This window comes from Sprattus sprattus (genome assembly GCF_963457725.1).
Source record: "Sprattus sprattus genome assembly, chromosome: 4".
Taxonomy (NCBI): Eukaryota; Metazoa; Chordata; class Actinopteri; order Clupeiformes; family Clupeidae; genus Sprattus; species Sprattus sprattus.
In genome coordinates this window covers 17,058,739-17,080,416 of record NC_137923.1, presented here as the reverse complement: position 1 = coordinate 17,080,416, position 21,678 = coordinate 17,058,739, and the positions used below count along the sequence as shown (strand labels likewise).

Here is a 21,678-nt window from a genome sequence, read left to right as displayed (position 1 = left end):
AGGCGTGCCTTTGTCTGTAAGGATGAGTGTTACAGATGACGAAAGGTCAACCAACCAAGATGAGGAACTGACCTTTGTTCTACATATATATCCCCGCCTGTCCCCCGAAAATGCTGCATGCTGCATCCTCAATGTCCCCAAGTCGACCACCGCCTCTACCGTCGTCCAGAATGCAGGCGCCACACTCGGCCTGGACACATTCAAGCTTTACGTCCTGGTGGAGGTGAGAGAGTGTGGAGGGGAGGAGTGGATCCTGCAGCCCAGTGACCTTCCTGTGCAGAGGCTCCTGCTTTGGCCTAGGAAGGCCCAGGAGCAGCATCCACAAAGCGAGGGTTTCTTCTTTGCACTGCAAGAGGGCCACAGCGATGGCTCCATCCCATATGACCACCTGGCCGCAGAAAGGACTGTGCAGGGGCTACTGAACCGCGGCTTCCTCCCTCCTAAGCAGGAGCACTGTGACGACCTCTGCAACCTACCCATCCTGACAGAGACGAGCATCCTGGACACCCTGCGCTACCGCTTCCACAAGGGGAAGATCTACACGTACGCCAGCAACATCCTCATCGCCATAAATCCCTTCAAGTTCTTGCCCATCTACAACCCCAAATATGTCAAGTTGTACGCAAACCACCAGCTGGGAAAGCTGCCACCGCACGTGTTCGCCATCGCAGACACGGCCTTCCACACCATGCTGAAGAAGCACGTCAACCAGACCATCATCATTTCGGGCGAGAGCGGCTCGGGGAAAACGCAGAGCACCAACTTCCTTATCCACTGCCTGACTGCTCTAAGTCAGAAGGGCTACACCAGCGGGGTGGAGAGGACCATCCTCGGGGCAGGCCCTGTGCTGGAGGTATGTCACTGTTGGCAGAATTGGTGGAGTTCAATGGTTTTCAGGAGTACATAAACATTTTAATTCTCATGCTCATTGGAATTTTACATGGTCAAGGTATGCAGTCAGAGCATGTGTGGTTCAATACAGGGAGAATCTTTGCTAGTTAATAACTGAATTCGAATGACTCAACAGGGTTCTTTTTACCCAAAGAAGAAAACTACTGGTGTTTAGATCCAGAAGCTTCTGCGTCAGATCAATAGTAGCAGAGGGGTTAAATGCTCTTTATTGATGGCTTTTGTCTGGATCTTTTCACATTTGTTTTGGTCCAGGGGTTTACTGGGATAAGTCATTTTGGGTCAAAAAGGTCAGGGCCAATAGGTTATGGCTCATATAAATCAAGACCATGGAAGAGTGTTGACAGATTCAGCATCTTACAGGCCTGCTTTGACCACTTATGTGTCATTGAAAGCTTTAGTATGAATTGCCAGTCTCTGTGTTACTGCTGTAACTACGATGTTCGATAAATGGAACTGTTGACAGCAAAACAGGGAATGGTGAAACCACTTATCATAGCAGACATCTCCAGAAGGCCAATTTACTTATTGAGTCAGATCTGTTTTCTGATCATTTTTAGCATATTCACTGTAAATAAAAACAAAGTATCCACGTGAATCAAAGTATTATACTGCACACGTTTGGAGTAAACACAAGCTATAAATATTCTAGAGGTCGTAAAATGGTCACTTTCTTAAAATCTGGGCAGAGGCTGACAGATTATTGATTCCTAATCGCCAGCTTGCTGTGTAATCTTCTTACCCTGCCCTTGCAAAGTGGTGAGACCCATACAAGCCGTGCAGTCACTGCAAGCATTGTGTATTGTGCCCCGGTCAGAGTCCCATGGACAGGATTTCTACCACCATTAAGGAAGCTTTGAGCCTCCAATCACATGGTCAGAGGCACTTCCCTTATGGCTTCCTCTCAGAGAGCACGAGAGCACCACTGAAAGTGCTGTCGCCTTAACACAAGACAAATATAGACTGCATGTCTGAGACTGGGAGCTGAAGTTGGGCAACCCTGTTCCATAGCTGCAGAGAGACATGGCACTGGGCTGTGGCTGTTCTACCTGATGCGGCCCTCTGGCGTTTCTGACTGGGTTAATCACTTACAAACCCTGTTATCTTATCGCGCTCCAGTTTCAGAGGGAACCCATATTATGTTGTGCTGCAGTTAAACCGTGTGGCTTTATGCGTGTTCAGTCACTGTCTATACAGGGTTACAATAATACATCTGTGTTGATTATTATGCTGGAAAATGGCTTGCCAGCTTGATTGTTTCACTTTCAGTCATCTCGTGAATTTGTGTCAAAGGGAATGTACGTAGTGTGTGATTGTATGATTTATTGTCTCTGGAATTCTTTTTGCCTTTTGTAGCCGTGGGTGTGTTCGATATCTATACTATGGAAGTTTACTCATGCTGTAAAAGGAAACAGTAAACCAACAACCTTAGAGCACAACAACAAAGGATCCCAGCCATCTTGTCCTCTATGGCCACTCAACCAGAGAGTTTGTCTTTGTCTCGGAACTGGTTCAACAAGTTCCTCCCGGTTTCCCCTAAAAGCGGTTCACCTTGCGATAATTTTGTAGCCCACTGCCTGCCACCTCCTCATGTGGATGGCAGAAAGACCTGTATTAATCAGATAAACCAGATCCAGGCCTCCTGATCCTTCTTCATTTCCAGAAGCAGGGCTACAGTCCCTTTTTATTTACAGGTGACATTTCAGTGAATTATTCTGTCCATTCTATCATTTCATCATTTGTATTACAGGGGTATGATCCATTGCCAGTTATGGTAATAGTTTTTAAGCCCTTATTTGGGGTAACCCTCTTTAGACTCACTGTCTGCAATGTAGGTCATTGCTCAACTTATCCAGCTGGTTTTTACCAAACAGAAGAGACCAGTTGCATTGTTCCACTAAACATACAACGGGAGGAATTTGCCATTTTGAGGCCTTGTCTTGCCCTGTAGAAGCCTTACCCAGTGAATGGAGGATTGAATGCATTGTTCTTCAGGAAGTCTGAAGGTATATTTGGCACTTTGTACCCTTCTGTATACTCTCAGTGGAGCCCAAACTTCCACTGTTTCAACTTTAATAATAGGACACATTCACAAGCCCTCGGACACTGGTTAAAGTTAAAGCCAATATGTTTTCATGTAAACGTTTTCTGGTGTTCATTTAGTAAGAAAGCAATGCTGGTTTCAGTGTTTTCTGAAAAAATCTGAAATTGACATCATTGTCTCAGCTCAATAATTAATTTATTATTCTATGCAACTTTTTTTCAGACCAAGCAAATAAAGTATAAAATACATCACAATTCATATTTAACCTGAAAACGTGTTTGGGATGTCAGCAGAACTGACCAGTCAACAAGAGAGCTATTTTCATGTGTTCAGATTTGTCATCACAACATAGATGAAATCGTCATCATGAAAAGTCAACGCGCTAGAACAAAAACACTTTGCAGCAATTTGCCTTGCGATTGGTGTATCTGTGGTCGTGGCTATTCCGTCTTCAGTTTCAGATGTTCAGTCATGCAGAAATGGAAACCCAGGAGGCGGACACCTCACTTTTGCTCTGAGAGAGAAGGAGAGCCTCTAACAGGCTGGAAGTGAGTAAGGTGAGGGGGTGGAGTGGAGTGGAGACAGCTTGAGTCTTCTGTCTGCGTATGGAAAAGGTACAGGGCGTTGGCCTGAGCAGCAGCCACAGCAGCCGAATACCAGAGAAAGCTGAGGAACAGGAACGAGCTTGGGCAGGCTCTTCCTGGTCACCTGATGTGCATGTCTTCAATACAGCATAATTTCCATCACACATTCCTCGCAGCCATATCAGTGTTCCACCTGGGTTACTTATCGTGTCCTCTTTCTCCCCCACATTGTCCTCCCTCTTTCACAGAGCTGTAAATGTAAAAAAAAGAAAAACACTGCAACTTTGTGCTAAGCCAAGAGTTGGGGGGGGGGGGGGGGGGGGGGGGCAGCATTCTTTCCCCTCCAACCAAAGCCCAGGCATGCGCAGTAAGACAGACAAGAGCCGTGCTCATTTAGTAGCGCATGCAGGCTGAGCTTGAGCTTGTTGGGACAGGAATGGCAGCTCCTCACTACGTATTAAACCTCTGTAGTCTGCTCTGGCCGGTTGGATGTTTTAGTTCCCGTAATGGGGGTTTTCTATGTTGAATGGGGTCATGATGATGTCATGAAACTGCCTTCAGTAGAAACCTGTCATTCACAAACAACCAGGAACCAGAGCTCATTTTAAACACCCAAGGCTGAAAAGTGTTGGAAACATCAGTCTGTCTATCAGTGTTGAGGTGTGCTTGAGTGGGGGTTGTGTTGACAAATTCAACCATGCCCTATAAAACAGTCAGTATCATTAGTTAAATATACCACAACCTTTCAGTGTAAATGTGGCATCGTCAATGGCCAAGGCAGGGCCTATCCCATGATACCCAGCATCCCTATTCCCTGTTTACCACACGCTGTCATGGAGATGATATTTCCAAAGACTTCCCAAAGTATCTCAAGTGTTAACTTCAATCTAGTGTTCTTAGTTCTATTGAGGGAGCAAGGTGCTAACAACAAATAGCATCAGCTCAATACCCAGGAAGAACTAATGGAAAATATATGCATCTGTATTCTACTGTAAGTTTCTTTGGTTGAATGCATCAGCTGAACCAATTGCAGGACACTGTATATGATAGAATGTACTCTTGGAGTTCCATGTATGAATCAGATGTTGTACAATGATTTGCGCTGGGAAATTAATAGGTGACCTTGTCCAACATGTTTCTAAAAGCAGCACAGAGAGGTAGATGATGGATGTGATTTCCAGTTGTCCATTCACCTCAGACAAAATCAGACTCATGTTGCATAAGGAAGAAAGTTCCCTCTCTTTGATTTTTTCTGCCTGTGCCAGACTCCTACGGGGCCCATGTAGGAACGCTCTCATATGCACAGTGTCCAACAGCATGCTCCTCTGCTCATATGAACAGTGTTCAACTCTGCTCCTCTGCTCATAAGATTATATCTGGATGCTTGACAGTTTCAGGCTCCTTTTCTGGAGAAGTTTCAGTTCTCTTTCGATGTTCACATCCTTAATATGGTTGAAATAGTACATGCAATTATTTTGAGATTCATGTACAGAAACAACGAAAAGGGAGTTCTGTATGAAGTACGTTTAGTGTAAACTGTACTCAAAAATATGTATATTTCTTCATTCATCTCACTGGGCCAGTCGGCTAGACTTTGTAAAAGAAAGTTTTTATCTTTTCTGGTTCACCAGCTAAACACTAATATTTATCCCCATTCATTTAGACGAAGGCTTAATGTGTTTACTTCGCTGCTATTCAAGGAATGTCACTCTTCCTCTTTCTGTGTCTGGAAATCATAAATAATTGTGAATTATTTTTCTGCTCCTCTCCAAACAGGCTTTTGGGAACGCAAAGACAGCTCATAACAACAACTCCAGTCGCTTTGGGAAATTCATCCAAGTGAACTACTCAGAGAGTGGAGTTGTGAGAGGGTAAGAATTCAGTACTTACACTGTCCATTTTGCCCTCTATCCCAGCTTATTCCTGCCACATCCTCAACGGTAACAAGCCAATGTGGCCAAGCTAGGAAAACGAAAATGTTTTAAAGTGCATGTTAATTTATGTGTTGTCTTTAATGCAAAAGTCAGCCCCACAAAAAACCCTTCGTAAATAACCAAAACCATTCAATTCATTTTAGGTAACGGCCCACTTTATTAATATACATATATAGTTGACATACATGTTTAAAAAACGAATGGCTAATTCAATTTCTCAATTGTTCATTCAGGGCAGTTGTTGAAAAGCACTTGCTGGAGAAGTGTCGCCTGGTGTCCAGGGAAAAGAGTGAAAGGTACAAATTGTACATTACTGCTTACTGCTCATTCACACTGTAAAGCGTGCTATACTATCTTATATAGTTTTTATCCATTTGTTTTGATGAGTTTAAGTCTTCCAGAATGATCCTGCTGAGTCATAACTAACATAACCCAGTTGCTTTTAGAGTGAGTGAATGCTAATAAAACCAACAATGGCCCGAGATCATGTCTCCTTTTCATCTTACCTTCAGGAACTACCACGTCTTTTACTATCTGCTGCTCGGAGCCGCAGAGGAAGAGCGAAAAGAATTCAGTCTGTTGCAACCTGAAAATTATCTCTACCTCACACAGGTTTGGAGGTTTCAAATGATAACAGTGTCAATTATATATATTGATTTTGTGTCAGTAATACTATCTTTTTGAAAATAGCCAACACCTTGTATTGATCTGTCTGTACATGTAAGTCCACCTGTTCAGTTTGGGCCTTATGGTAATACAGTGAAGCACGTTTTTCTCACATGTTGTTTTTCCCATCTTATCACCATGCTACAGGAAAAATTTCAGTCAGAGGACAGAGCAGAAAACAAACATGAGTTTAAGAGACTTCAGCAGGCCATGGAGATGGTGGGATTTCTACCAGCCACTAAAAAACAGTACGTTCCCCACATAGAAACAACACACTCATGTCAGCCATTTGGGCTAATGAGCATTCACACTGGAATCCTGGAAGACGTCCTCGTAGAATATGCACATGAAGAGGGTGTGCCGTTTTCTCTTGAAAAATCTGAACGGCAGGTTGGGACTTGTCAATTCTAAAACGGAAAGAATGCAATAAGAATTTCGGCAACCGCCGGGCTGCCTCCGGGTGCCGCATGTGTGCTAGATTTGTCTCTGCAGACCAGCTCAGTGTGATTTCACATCCCACAATGCACCAGCCGTCTCTAATAATTTATGTGTGCCTGGTAACCGGTAATACCTGCCATTGGAGACTGTATTTGGAAAGGATTGGCACTGGAGTAGCATTAGAAAATATATTATCCCTAACATCGATTCTTTGACCTTACCCATGATAAAGGCCTAAAGCCAGCAATGTGATGCTTTGTGTTTGGCACAGAATATTCTCTGTCCTGTCGGCCATCCTTTACCTTGGCAATGTGACATATGAGCCAGCGGAGGACGGCGAGGGCCTGAGGGTGGGCCCACCACATGTCCTTGCCACCCTCTCTGACCTGCTTCAGGTAATGATAACACTGCTGCTGTCTATGCTGCAGTTTCAGTTTATGCGTCTATTTGTTTCTCTCAGGAGTTGAATTGTACGCCAAACCACAGTTGAGAGGCCCTAAAAAAAGTATGTAAACGCGTTATCAAGAGGTGTCTTTACTCTCATTAAAAAAAACGAAAACGAGAACTGCATTATCAGCACTTGCCATCCACTCAGGCACAGGAAGTGATGTTTTCTAATGTGGTTTAAGGTAAAACAGGAACTCCTGGTGGAAGCACTGACCAAGAGGAAAGCGATGACTGCCAATGACACACTGATCCTGCCCTACAGCCTCAGCGAGGTAGGCAGCATCATTACTCAGTCCAAAGCCGAATTTTAATTTGACTTTGACAGTCAACTGATATTCAATGATGTGATACAAGCAAGTATAATTATTACCAGCATGATTCCATTCTTATAGGCACTAAAAGGGACAAGTACTTAAAAAGTTATTTTGTCTTCTTCACATATAAGAATTCACAAGCCCTCTCACCATTCAGTTGAAAGCAGTGGAGACTTCAGTACTCAATGTCCCTGTTTGTAAATAGACCCAATACTCTGCAAATGATTTGTTATTTTCTCCGTCAGGCTGTGACTGCGCGTGACTCCATGGCTAAGTCCCTGTATGGCTCCCTGTTTGACTGGATCGTCCTGCGCATCAATCATGCGCTGCTCAACAAAAAGGACGTGGAGGTGTCCATCCAGGTAAGGAAGTTGCTGTGTTCGGCTGAGGAGAATGTGTTTGCTGAGTTTGTTGTGGCATGCATACATAATACCCTGCGTTGTTTTGTCCATTTTCTATTTCACAGTGTTTGTCCATTGGTGTGCTGGACATCTTTGGATTTGAAGATTTCGAGATCAACAGCTTTGAGCAATTTTGCATCAACTATGCTAATGAGCAGCTACAGTATTATTGCAATCAGTACATTTTCACACTTGAGCAGGTGAGGTCTCAAGCTTGCTCACTTCAGCCTTGAGAGAGCTGCTGAGACGACCATTTTAAAAGAACACAGCTTTCCCCTTAATTCTCGCTGCTGTGTTTGTTTATTTTGTCTTACAGGCCGAGTATCAGGCCGAAGGCATCACGTGGGATAACATCGACTACAACGACAACATCGGCTGCATCCACCTCATCAGCAAGAAGCCCACAGGACTCTTTCACTTGCTGGATGAGGAGAGCAAGTATGGCCCTCTGTGTGACTCCTTTTCCCCGTTGTCATGCTGGTGTATCTTGGTGGTGTACGTTCATCTGATTGTGTTACTCTCCCTCTGTAGCTTCCCCCATGCTACAGATGACACACTATTGGCCAAGTTCAAGCAGCAGCATCAGGGGAACCCTTCATTTGTGCCAACTCCAGTACTCGAGCCCGCATTCATCATCAAGCACTTTGCTGGCAAGGTCAAATACCAGATCAAGGTACATAACACAGTTGGATTCAGACCGTGGGGTTGTTCTTCTCTAAGTAATGGAACACATACAGTACATACATATGTGAATACATACACACATACATATGTGAATACACAGAAGATGCAAAGGCGTAATGTAGGGTAATGGTGGCTCCTTGTACGATTTATTTTATTAACATAGGCTTCCAGAACAGACTTTGTAACTATTAGGACTACCTACTTCTCTTAATGCACACCCTCAGGACTTCCGTGAGAAGAACACGGACCACATGCGGCCAGACATAGTTGCGCTGTTGCGCAGCAGTGAGCGGAGCTTCCTGCGCCAGCTGATCGGTGCGGACCCTGTGGCCATGTTCCGCTGGGGCATCCTCAGGGCCACCATACGCACCCTTGCTACCTTCAACGAGGCAGGGAGGCGCTGGGCAGCAAAGCATACAGGTACAGGCCAGAGAGCAAGATGCTTAACAGGATGTGTTTTGTTTCAAATTCATACTATGTTATTCAGTGAGCTAGGTTTAAGGAAAGTTTTGTTAAAGATGTTGTTACATGGTGGTGTAACACACAGAGCTCAGTGACCAGCTGTAGACTTGAATTGCTCAGTTACCAGCTCCAGACTGGCATTTCTCAGTGGCCAGCTCTAGACTGGCATTGCTCAGTGACCAGCTCTAGACTGGCATTGCTCAGTGACCAGCTCTACTGGCATTACTCAGTAATGAACTCCAGACTGGCATTGCTCAGTGATGAGCTCTAGACTGGCATTGCTCAAGTGTTCTTATGACCATGACCTGTAGCAGAGGTGGGCGATTCTTATGACGTTCTGTTTTGGAGGTATTTGCAGTTTGACCTGGTTTGCTTGTCTATGGGCCTTGCAGATATAGTTCGGCGCTACTCCCGTCAGTCGCTGGGCGAGAAGCGGAAGAGCACACCTATTGAGAGGATGATGAGGTGACTAAGCACCGCCTACACACTTGGCATCATGTGTGTTTCTGAAGCTGAGGTAGTATAGCAAGGAACTAAAGACATCATGGTCATGGGTTTGTTACTAAGGAAGTATACATACTATTGTAAATGTATCTGTAAAATACTTGTAATTTATCTACGGACAATAACCATCTGCTTAATAATAAATTGCAAATGTTGAATGTTACAATGTTCCATTTAAAGAGTAAAACTTAGAGCACAGGTGAATGGTGTTAGGATTTTTGGTTGGTTTATTTGGGAGAGCCTGCAGGGTGTATGGGTTCAACATTTGGCAATAACACATCTTTTTACTCCCTGTAACTTCCAGTCAAAGCCGTATGACCGAATTCTCTTTCGATCGCTCAGAGGAACTTCCCCTAGAGGTGTTTGAGGACATCTTTGCCACGTTTGAGAAGAAGAAGTGAGTTGACTTCAAAGACTTCTAGTCAAACTGGATGTCAGCCAATGAGACCTTGTGTGTTTGATTTGGTTTAGTTTGGAATGAGGTGTATTTATTAACCCCCAAATCCCATTTTACAATAACAACAGTATATTGTCACTTGTTTGACACTGGAATTTGCATGGGTTATGGGTCTACACTGAATCATACTTGATTGTTCAATATTTTAATTTTTTTATTTTCTCTGGAATCAGGTGGAATATCCGTCTAACCCTGTCTTGATTGTCTTCTCTTGTGTTGCACTGTGTGTTCTTACTTCTCTACTCCTCTATGGTGCTCTAATACTGTCCTCTGTGGTCTGGGTTCAATCAGGGTCTTGCATGGACAAATATGTCACTCTGTTAGGCCGATGAGTCTGGGTGGGGAAGCTCCACCTAAGCTACATCAGTCGGTTGGCTGTCTGAGGAAGTCTTGCCGCCTCTCTCAGTGAGTCTGGAGCCCCCACTGCATGGTGCATGATCAAATCACACGAAACGTATTTGTGATTCCCAATGCTCTGCATTTTGAAAGCATGTGATTGTTCGTAAGAAATGGATCGTTAGCATGGTTTATTAAAAAAAAAATCCTTCAGAGAAAAACATCAGGTCTTCAATGTCTGTATTAACCTGAAGAATGGTTATACTGAAGAAGAGCACAAGACCTTCATTATCTAAGTATGACCATACTTTGAGTAACTAGTCATAATTTTTTCTAAAAACATCTACAGGAAGAACAGAGGATCTAAACACAAACAGATCATCCCAAAGGTAAAAATGTAGGCTATTGTTTTAGAAGAGAAGTGACTCTGTCCCAGCATGTGAATGCTAATTACTGCGGGTCCTACTAGAATCTGAACCTCTCTCTCTCTCTCTCTCTCTATCGCTCACTTCTTACAGAACCTCATTGACTCCAAGTCTCTCAAATACATTGTGGGTTTGACGCTTCATAATCGCGTCAGCAGGTCCCTTCTCCAGCTGCACAAAAAGAAAAAGACCCCAAGTATCAGTGCACAGTTTCAGGTAGAATGCCCTCTGGTTGTTTTCATGTATCTCATGTTTGGCTGATGCATCCTCTGTTCATTTTCTGTTTGTCTTTTAACGCATTACTGTGTAGCTCACCACTTATCACCTTCTGGGAGCATCCCAAGTAGCTAATTGGCCACTGGGACGGTGGGACCACTGATCGGATCCCTTTGATGTATTGTGCTGCCCTAATAGTTTGCTAATGAAAAAATCAATGACGCTTGTGCTGTACTGTCTGCTTTCCTGTCCTGTGTTCATCTCCACAGTCCTCTCTGAGCAAGCTACTAGAGACCCTGAAGAAGGCGGAGCCCTTCTTTGTGCGTTGCATCCGCTCCAATGCTGAAAAGGTAAACATACTGTATGGTGTGTACAGTAACGTGCAGTGTGAGGCTGCTGCTAGTAAAGCTGTTGCAGAATTATGAGTCTGCTTGATACTCATGTTTAAAGATTGTTTGTCTACTGTTCACATGTCTCTACTGATGTTAACTTTCAGTTGGAGATGCAGTTTGATGAGGCTCTAGTGTCTTCTGTTCTCATGTCTCTACTAATGTTTACATTCAGCTGGAGATGCAGTTCGATAAGGCTCTAGTGTCTACTGTTCACATGTCTCTACTGATGTTTACTTTCAGCTGGAGATGCAGTTTGATGAGGCTCTAGTGTTGCGGCAGCTCAGGTACACAGGGATGCTGGAGACAGTTCGCATCAGGAGGTCGGGCTACGGGGTCAAGTATACTTTTAAGGTACTGTAGGGAGGTTTTTTGAGGCCTTATGAAGGAGCTATAGTTTGATCTGAAGAGATACCGGACTGATACTAATAATCATCTGAATAGGATGGATGATTGTGTGATTTTTCATCTGTTCAGGAATTCATTGATCAGTTTCGCGTGTTACTGCCAAAGAAAGTTGAATCACCAAAAGAGGACATTGCAAACTTTCTTCAGAAACTGAGAGTGACAGAGACTAACTATCAGATTGGGAAAACAAAGGTAAATCTCTAATTTATTGATTCAGTTCTGTACTAACACAGTTTAGCGTCCTAGACTTCAATTTAATATCCACCTGTACCATAACATAAACAATTGTGAATTGTAGCCTAATACTTGATACAGTACATCTCACTCTTAATATGAGCAGTGAGTTTTTTTTCCTAGTGATATTCTGAGTTTCAAAGAACATATTTCCTACGATTAGTGACATTGCATGACAAGTTGACAAATCTCTCACTGAACATTTGTTGTACTATTGTTACAAACATACATACACATTATATAATTGCATAATATTGTGATTTTGTATTTGTACTTTTGTATTTGTAAGTTGGTCATATTTGTAAAGTGACCATGGGTGTCATGAAAGATGCTTTTAAATAAAATGTTTAATAATTCTGATTATACATTAACCTGTAGCACCCCTCACACCATGTGTCTGCCCCCAGGTGTTCCTCCAGGAGGTGGAGCGTCAGACACTCCAGAAGACCCTCCATAAGGAGGTGATGAAGAGCATCGTCACCCTTCAGCGCTGGTTCCGCGCCTGCCTAACACGCAAGCATTTCCTCTACAAGAGAGACGCAGCCATTATCATTCAGGTCTGGTTTATTTTGCTTTGTTAGTTCTTTTTGGCAGAAGGTGTCACATTAGTTATCTACAGGTGTAGTTAAAATAATGGTCCTTTCTAGTGTTTATGTGTAACAAATGGGAAGCCTAGAGCAATACGGTTCAATTAAATAAGACTTTACAGAACCCAAGGCCTGAACCCCTAGAGCTAACACAAACATGGTGGCAAAAAACTGTCTTGTAACTCAAAGTAACCTTCAGCAGAACCTAGCTTAGTGGGGGGATCCTTCTGCTTGAGGCTGGCATAGTAGAGGGATAGAAAAGTGATGAAAATATGACCGTCTGTTTTCCTTCGTCTTCAGCGGTCATGGAGGAACTTCAGCGTAAGGAGACGCTGGAAGGCAGCCTGTTTGATCCAGACAGTTTGGCGTGATTCCCACCAGAGGGTCGAGTACTTGCGCCGACGCCAGAGTTTCAAGAAGATGCAGAAGCTAGCCACCCGCAGAAGGTATCCCTCAAAATGTCAACTCACTTCTTGTCGTTATGACGACCATGTTATAGTAGATTTGTGATGTGATTTAGGTAAGCTATGGAAACTCTCTGCAGCAACTGTATTGGATGAATATGAACAGTGACCTCTAGAAAAACAGTGCCCAGTTAGGCTAGAGGGTTGTATTTCTTCCACTGCACGTTTTTGATGTGAAGCTGGCATCAATGTTTTGGGCTGCATTGGTGAATTTTGGAAATACCTGGAAATATTTTGTTTTATATTTCTAACCATACTTGTAAGAACATTGTGTTATTCAACTATACCTTATAAAAAACATTGCATTTGACAGAGAATAAACCACAGGAGATGGCATAGCTTTCTTTAATCATGGGGCAAGAGCATTTATTAGCTTTATTTCAATTTCCCCTGTCGCACCTAATTGCGAAAGATTGGTATTCTTAACTGTTCAACAGGACCTTGTCTGAGGAAGACAGAGTAGTGGTAGGAAAGAAGCCAAGTAAAGAGACCAAGCCAGCAGCTTCAGGTGACATCCAAGAGAAGTTGAAGAAGCCCCTTCCTCCGCTGCCCGAATCAGACGACGTTGGTGGTCAGGAGAAGCTCAACGGAGAGGGCGCAAGTGTGGGGGATAGAGGAGAGAGCGAGGGGAGACGTGTTCCGCCAGCGCTCGGACGCCCGCTCTCCCTGCAGCTGGACAGCAGTGACGAGTCAAAGAAGGAAGACTTGGGGGAGCCGTACAGCAGCTCGTCCCTGCAGCGGTACAACAACAGTTTCATGAAGGAGAAGGCTGAGAAGTGGAAGGAGCGGAGGAGCGAAGAGGGGCAGCTGGAAGAAGTCAGTCCAGAGGTCAAACGACCACAGAACCTGAGGATAAAGGGTTTACAGTAAGGCATTTTGAGGAGTTTCTGCTTTTTGGGGAGGTGGCTGAAAATGTATTAAGTTTAGCTGTATTGTTGTGTTCTCTCCAGTCTCCTCTTTGTGAGTTATCCTTGCCACGCTGGATCTGCTTTAAGCACACAGTTCTGTCTTGGTTTGTAATTTTGTGTGATGTCTTACCTATAACAGGTCTCAAGGAAAGTCCATCTCTCTGGATAACGTGTCAAATATCAGCTCCTCAGAGTCAGACAGCCCAGGCTCTTCTGCAGAGGTACTGCATTACACCTACAACAAGTAGATTTGCTCTGTGTCATAGAAATCTCAATTTTTATAACTCTGCAAGTACATTTACTGCAATTTACAGTAGGACGTACATTTTATTTTTTAAGTACTGGTTAGATGTTACACTGTTGTTATACTGTGTCCAATCTATCATTATTGTGTCCTATTGTGTGTGTGTGTGCGTATGCCTGTGCGTGTGCTAAGGGAAGGTTATTGTTCAGTATTGGGCAGCATGCCCATTGTGAGAGCAGGAAATGTGATGGGTGCCATTGCTAGAGCACCTCAGCACATATCTATAGTATACATAGCTTTATACGGAGGATCAGACTTTTGTAGGTTAGATATCAAATTGTCAACACAGGTATCTGGATGTCATGAGAGAAGGTCTCTCTCTGGCTCCATTCACGACCCAGGTGACAAGTCATCATAAGTGTCTGTTGTGCTTCCCGAACTTCTCCCGGTTGAAAAACTCCCCCCATAGGTAAACGTGCGCTACCGCAAACGCCCCAAGCGTAAGCGTCGGCTCGCCCAAGCCCGCAGCGGGCTGGTGTTTCAGAGCCGCGACAGGCAGGAAATGGAGTACTGGAGCTTTCCCCTGCCGCCCATCAGTCCTGCCGTGCCCAATCGCGCCAGTCTCGGTGCGGTGCTCCACAATCCCCGGGTGAGGGTACCCGTGTGACGAGAACCCACATGCACGCTCAAAAACACTCTCATGCATGCAGACGCGGTGACCTCAGGAAGGAAGGCCGTGAAAGCCGAGGCTGAAGTTTGCATGGTTCAGCATCAGCACCGAGGGGAAACCAGCTATGCTCTCCTTCTCCAGACCGTATCTCTGGCCTCACTTCGCAGTGGTGCAGTGAAACCATCTATAACTGGTTTCTGACCTTTTTTGTCGCAAAGAGAGATAAGCCCAGCAGATGCCATTTTTTTGGCCCAACTTTCTAACACTCTTCACTCAGTCATTGGATCATTCATGTAAGAGAGACATATATGAATACTAGGCCAGTGTCTCCAGGATCTATGAGTATTTTTTCCATAGAGAGAACTGGAACAAATATCATAAACACACGCACAATTGTTTATAATGCTCATTAACACACTAATATTCGCCAAATGAACTGGTATCACAATCAGTGAGTTACCACTATCTGTAGACTTATGCCTATCAAGATACCGTTTAGGGTTATGTATTGAAGGTGTCAAGCAAAAACAAGTACAAACAAAAACTAACACTTTGGCCTTTGGAATTTCAGTTATATCAAATCTGTTTTAAAAAGGAAGGGAAACACTAATGTTTGCCACATGAACGTCCAAAGGAAGTTAAAAAGTAAGCACGGCAAAAAAGGTCAAAGTGGGAGTTGTGTATGATGGGATGTGAACAGTGGGAAATTGGTGTGGTGTGTTGTAGTGTCATGACATTGCCCGTTCGCTTGTTTACTTTGCTCTGTTGGTGACGGGTGCAGAGACTTGCTGTGATTACTGGAGTCATAATTGTGTTTACTGCGCACTGTGGGATCTAACTCTATTCTGAGTCACTCTAACTGGGATGGCCTGCGATGCTCTTGTAACCCTATCTGCTTTTTTCCCCCTTTGATTATTAATGCTGGTCTTTCCCTCTTGAAACAGATGCCAGCTGCGGTAATTTAGTGTATTTGTAAAAGGCAGAATGGTTTGCTAATGGTGGTTTTGTCTCTCACAGTTTCAGTTGGCTGCAGAGCTAGATGGGTTGAAGATCAGTACGGAGAGGAGGTCCAGTGACAGCTTTAGTCCCTCACAGCTGCCCACCCCAGAGAGGTAGACTCTTGCAGTCCTATCACTGCCTGCCCTGGACTATATCTTTGAAAACTACATAGACAGCAACAGTAAAACCTTCTTTTGAAACTGTGATGTGATCTAACCTGTAGTAAATTACATACAGCCCTCTGCTTGTGTGCCTCAGAGTTGGGTTCTTCAGTAAGTTCCGGAAAAAAAAGACGCCAGAAGATGGGAGAGTGACTTTGGCCAGGACACTGGCAGAAAGAGAAGAAGGTAATCTACTCTACTCAGGCAGTACGTCTTTCCCTGATCTCACGTAGTACCTCACACGGTTCATGTCCTCATATCTAAATTCTCTCCTAACTCCCAATGGTGATATTCTCACCTCACTTCTGACATTTGTATTCTCTCCTTACATTCTTCCTTTACACCTGTTTGAGCTGCCTCCTTAATCCCAACGTCTACATTGTTTCCTTAATGTCTACATTGTTTCTTTAACATCTACATTGTTTCTTTAACATGTACATTGTTTCCTTAATGTCTACATTGTTTCTTTAACATCTACATTGTTTCTTCAACATCTAAATTGTTTCTTGAATATCTATATTGTTTCTTTAACATCTACATTGTTTCTTTAACATCTACATTGTTTCTTTAACATCTACATTGTTTTATTCTCCCAACATTTAAATCCCCCTCTCCTGCTTCTGCTTTCTAACCCACAGCCAGATCCTCTATGTACTCCCCTCGCTCCAATCAGCCCGCCAACCAAGCCAGTCGCGTCCGTCGGAACCTCACCATCAAAATCAGTCGAGCCACACGAGTCCAAGAGGAGTGGTACGCCTCCTTGGACCGCGAGATCACTGACAGCAACGAGCTACGCGATCTGGATGAGTTCCTTGGCAACCAGGTCCGAGCCCTGGCTCCATAATACACTGTAGTAGTAATCTAGTTCCGTTTGTATACCTGTTTTCATGTGGTAGTGTATGAGTTTTGTAATGAATATTCTTCCCTGGCCCCTTTTCAATTGCAGATGAATGATCTTCGCAGCCGAGGTAAAGAGCTTTCAGAAACTGAGCGCATCTTCCTCATGGCCACTAACCACTTCAGAGAGCAGATCAAGAGCATGTACTCTGTGTTGGTGAGTTACCCATGCCAGTATTAAATGTCACTTACAAAGAGCTTTCTTACATCTCTCCATCCATTTGTGATATCAGATGACTACAGAATTGTAAATTGATTAGTTAAATCAAGTCAAGTCAGCTTTTATTGTCATTTTATTGTCATTATCATACATACAGGGGATTGGAATATGTTTCTCAAGGGCAGCAGTGCAACATTACTTTTTTTACAACAGGACTTTACTTTTTTACTGCCTAGTGCTTTTTATAGTATATTTATTGTCTAAACATTTAGGTTATTGTTGTGGTTTCATGACTATCACCTCTGACTACAGAAACCCCAAATTGGCTACAAAGTTTTAATGAAAGGATATGAGAGCAGAGTCTCCAGTCTGGCTGGATCGAAGAAGACAGAAATTCAGCTGGTGGTGAATTTGTTCCAGTCGATTCTAGACGGATTTATCCGTGGAGAGATTAAGAAGGAGGTGGCTGACCCGGTTCAGGTGATTTAAAAAGCTTCACTTCGGAGCATGTGTCCCAGTCTATCGCATTAGTCTTGAGCAATAAAGCAATTGAGGATAGTGGTTTCATTGATTAACCTTCCTACCTTTCAGTTTATCAAGAAATCGAAGCAGAAAAGAAAAAAAGACAAATGTGTAAGTAAAACCTAACACACACACACACACACACACACACACACACACACACACACACACACACACACACACACACACACACACACACAGAGATAATTCAAACCAACAGATCAAAGCTTTTTGCCTTGTCACATCGCTTGTACTACCACCATGCTTGTGATCTCTTCCTGAACTGAACAGGTTGGGAGAAGCTGCAGCACATTACTCTGACCATTTCAGTCTAAAAGAGCTCAGAATTGTGAAAATACTAAAAAAACAAGGCAAAACAAAGTAAAAAGTTATTCTTTTATTTAACAATACTCAATGAAATTGGTAGTGCAAAAGTGTGGAAAAAGAGTGCAGCAGATCTCCATAAGCTCGCCCAGACCTGACCTAAGACACGGCCCATGATGGACTGTATGCCTGTGCTCCATGATGGACTGTATGCCTGTGCTCCATGATGGACTGTATGCCTGTGCTCCATGATGGACTGTATGCCTGTTCTCTGTCTCTGCAGATGGACAGTCCTCTGGACCACCTGTTCAGCACCTACCAGGTGACCATCATGCAGTCGTGTGACCTGTGTGGCTCCTTCATCTGGGGCATGGAGAAGGCCTGCATGTGCAGCTGTGAGTACCCAGCAACCTTTGCTGCTGGTTTCAGTGCCAGATTGGGACTATGAAATTCACACAGAATTCCCCATTATTTTTATTTTTCAGCTTGCAAGATGGTGTGCCATAAAAAATGCCTGAGCAAGATAATCACAGATTGCTCGACGCGCACCTCAATGAAGGTAACTGTAATGGCTAAGAAGCCAAGTGCTTCGATGTTATCAGTAATTCAAAGGTGACAGTGAATATGGTGTATTTCAATCAGATGTATCATCACCTGAAAAATTATGTAATATGATATAATATGTAATGTCATATGAACTCTTCGCCCTAATATTTTGTTCCCCTCCTCAACTTGAGAGTACACCGCTGAACTTTTGAATTAGTTGAACATTAGTCGTGATGTGAGATCTGAAGCCTCACCTTTTGCCCTCTTTCACATGTAAAACAGAATGCAAATGAGCCGGGCACTCTGCATTTCGGTGTGCACGCGTGCGCCCTGACCAACAAGACCACCCCCGTGCCCATGGTCATGGAGATGATGCTGCAGCACGTGGAGATGAATGGCCTGTACACAGAGGGCATCTACCGCAAGTCTGGCTCTGCCTGCCGAGGGCGGGAGCTGCACCAAATACTGGAAACAGGTGAGACCTCACAAAACCCCTCTGCACTGTCCTGACCTCTGTGTGCTGCATGGAGAAATCTATGTATTCATGCTACTCACTAAAGCAAAAGTGTGCAGGACTTTCAGTTTTATAAGCAACTACTTTTGGTATCTTCAACTTTATTTTGATGTAATATGGTCCCTTGAAAGACAGATAAACACACCTGCCGTGCTTTTAATGGAGTAAGCTTGTGTAACCTGTGATCAACCCCATTACACTTGACCAAAACATCTTACTTCTGCTTTAAACATATTCTAATGCTACTTTAACGCTGGTCTGGTATAAGACCCTAGATCTGCCCATCTGGAGAACTATCCAATCCACACCATCACAGGCCTGATCAAAAGGTGGCTTCGGGAGTTACCAGACCCCCTTATGACGTATAACCTGTACAGTGACTTTCTGCATGCTACAGGTGAGTCCCATTGGCCTGACCTGAAGGCTCAAAAGTTTCACATTAATCAAATTAAAAGTCTGGGAACGATTTTAAATTAAACAAATGTATAGGGAACAAATGAATATGTGTGGACATTTATTTTTCTTCTTCAGTCTCATAGTAAAGATTAAAGTGTTAAAGAGTGTACATCAGGCCACACAGGATAGTTTGACACGTTTGCAGATATCGCTACGGAAATGTTTGATCTTGCAAGTCATGCAAAATGATTTCCCACACAGAGCTGCCTGAGAAGGTTGACCAACTACGTGCCATATATCGAACATTAGAGGAACTTCCCCCCTCACACTTTCACACCCTTGAGCGACTTGTCTTTCACCTTGTCAGGTGAGAAATTTCATATAGTGAACTGTATGTATGGTCATGAGGTCAGGGTCATATGGCCATGTGGTGATAGGTGTTTTTTATTCTCACCTAAGCAAGACCATGAAAATGCAAGTGGCCTTATCCAAATTAATTTCTTTTCAACAGAGTGGCCAGAGAGGAAGAACACAACCGGATGTCAGCTAATTCCCTGGCCATCGTTTTTGCACCTTGCATTCTCCGTAGCCCTGACTCTTCTGATCCTTTCCTCAGCATGAAGGATATTGGCAAGACCACCACGTAAGCTCCCTTTCAGCAGCATTTATCATCTGCCTGTCACTTGCCGTCCACTGATAATATTCCGCAAATAACTGCTTTCAAACTGAGGTCAAATGGACTGAATATGTACGGATATTACGCAATACCATCTTCCATCCGTTTGAATGCAATATATGTTTTACATCCATTCATACAAGCCTGATGTCATGGTAAGCTGACATAGTTCTGTTTTCTGCAGGTGTATGGAGATTCTGATAAATGAGCAGATCAGGAAGTACAATGAGAAAATGGAGGAGATCCAGCAGCTGGAGTTTGCTGAGGCTTTGGCCGTGAGCCAGCTCAGGCTCAAGCGCCAGAACACGGTAAACACAGCACGCAACAGACACAGCAGCTCAAAGGTCACCCCGCCACAGAGGAATAAAGCGTAGTGGGCGGCAGTGACTCATGCTTAATTATATTAAGTTAGATAAGAATGGGTTCTGTATTTTCAGCTCAAGACTGCCAAATGGTGGTAGCTATACTCACTGGAAGTTAGACTTTGGAGTCTGAGGGTCTATAAGGGTCTATACGTTGCAATCATGTGAACACTTTTTAAAACATGATGTTTACAAGTTTAGATTACTATTAAGACAAAAGCTTAAAAGTAAAAAAATAAATTAAAAAAAAGCTCAAAACCCCACACAATTATAAGAACAGCTTTTGAGAGGCGATGTTGCCAAATGCATCATAAAAATACATCAATTGGTAAACTATCTAGCTTTATGTTGTGCTGTTTTTTGCTAGGCAAATATGTTGGCCAGTAGCCAGTTGGTTCACTAGTTTTAGACAGAAATGCCTTACTGATGATTTAAACATGAAATTTAAATAATTGGTAGTTGATTTAACTTACTCTAATTTCTTGTTTGTAGGTCAATGAGAAAGCTAAATGTGAAATGGATACAATATCCATGGATTGTGAAAAGATACTGATTGAGAGGATCAAGTCAATCAAGCAAGAAAAGTAAGTGGATGAATTCATGCATTAACTCTCGGTCATCCAGCAATCCAGTTTTATTGGGTTCACACTTTTATTCTGCATTGTGTTACAGGGATGACCTTGCCTGCAGGCTGCCTGATCTGGATCAGGAGCAATCAGATGACAACCTGGATTCAGAGTCATCTGTTAGCTCAGATAGCCTGCTAGAGGACCGAGGGTTTAGCTTGGATTCAGAAGGTCAGTAGAAAGGTAATTTATCTTGTTACTCTAACTTTATTTTTGTCTTTGATTGTCTTTGAAGGCATCTAATTGCCTTTAAACGTTTTTTTTTTTAATTTATGTTCCCCTAGACCGGAAACAGTTACTCAAATGTTTCTGCAAGGCTTTCTGTTTAAAGACCGTTTAATGTGTTGCAGGGAAGACGACCCCATGTTCAAACAAGTGGCAGACAAAGGGCACTCCTTCACAGACCATGAAGTCGAAATCAGACGTCAGGCAGTTTTCCGACGCCAAGCAGAAACTTCGATGTCTACACAGAGATGGAATTCAGTCTCTATACGTTATGCCAGAACAAGATGGGGGTACAGATGGCCTGCCCGTCTCATGTAGTCCTCATAGCCAAGGACCAAGCCAAGAAATCAACAGGCGCTTCTCTGACCTTGACATCCCCTACATAGATGATGATGATATATAACTTAGCACAGAGTCACTGAAAACACTAACTGTGTGTTAAGCCATTGAAAACTACTCACGTTACGGAATAGTCCTCAGTTCATGACATGGATGAAAATAATCAGATAATCATTGTTGTTACAGTGATGATGGTGAATGCTGCC

General features: G+C 43.4%; 1 protein-coding gene across 1 annotated transcript; it reads left to right on the top strand.

Moving 5' to 3' along the window:
* Window positions 1-22: 22 nt before the first annotated feature.
* Window positions 23-21,536, top strand: LOC308363386 (myosin IXb; the record flags this gene model as incomplete). The annotated part of the gene is made up of 40 exons (XM_080836197.1): window positions 23-853; window positions 5,314-5,408; window positions 5,705-5,767; window positions 5,984-6,083; window positions 6,285-6,385; window positions 6,847-6,970; window positions 7,205-7,294; window positions 7,582-7,698; window positions 7,803-7,937; window positions 8,054-8,175; window positions 8,269-8,410; window positions 8,646-8,841; window positions 9,276-9,348; window positions 9,692-9,784; window positions 10,136-10,249; window positions 10,530-10,569; window positions 10,699-10,821; window positions 11,091-11,171; window positions 11,454-11,564; window positions 11,688-11,810; window positions 12,260-12,409; window positions 12,740-12,885; window positions 13,341-13,769; window positions 13,951-14,032; window positions 15,743-15,837; window positions 15,983-16,071; window positions 16,524-16,708; window positions 16,832-16,939; window positions 17,255-17,422; window positions 17,534-17,575; window positions 18,072-18,183; window positions 18,274-18,347; window positions 18,617-18,809; window positions 19,117-19,245; window positions 19,506-19,611; window positions 19,756-19,887; window positions 20,105-20,228; window positions 20,775-20,866; window positions 20,955-21,079; window positions 21,259-21,536. 40 exons carry the CDS (start codon window positions 23-25, stop codon window positions 21,534-21,536), a joined length of 5,733 nt encoding a protein of 1,910 aa, XP_080692323.1.
* Window positions 21,537-21,678: the final 142 nt, after the last annotated feature.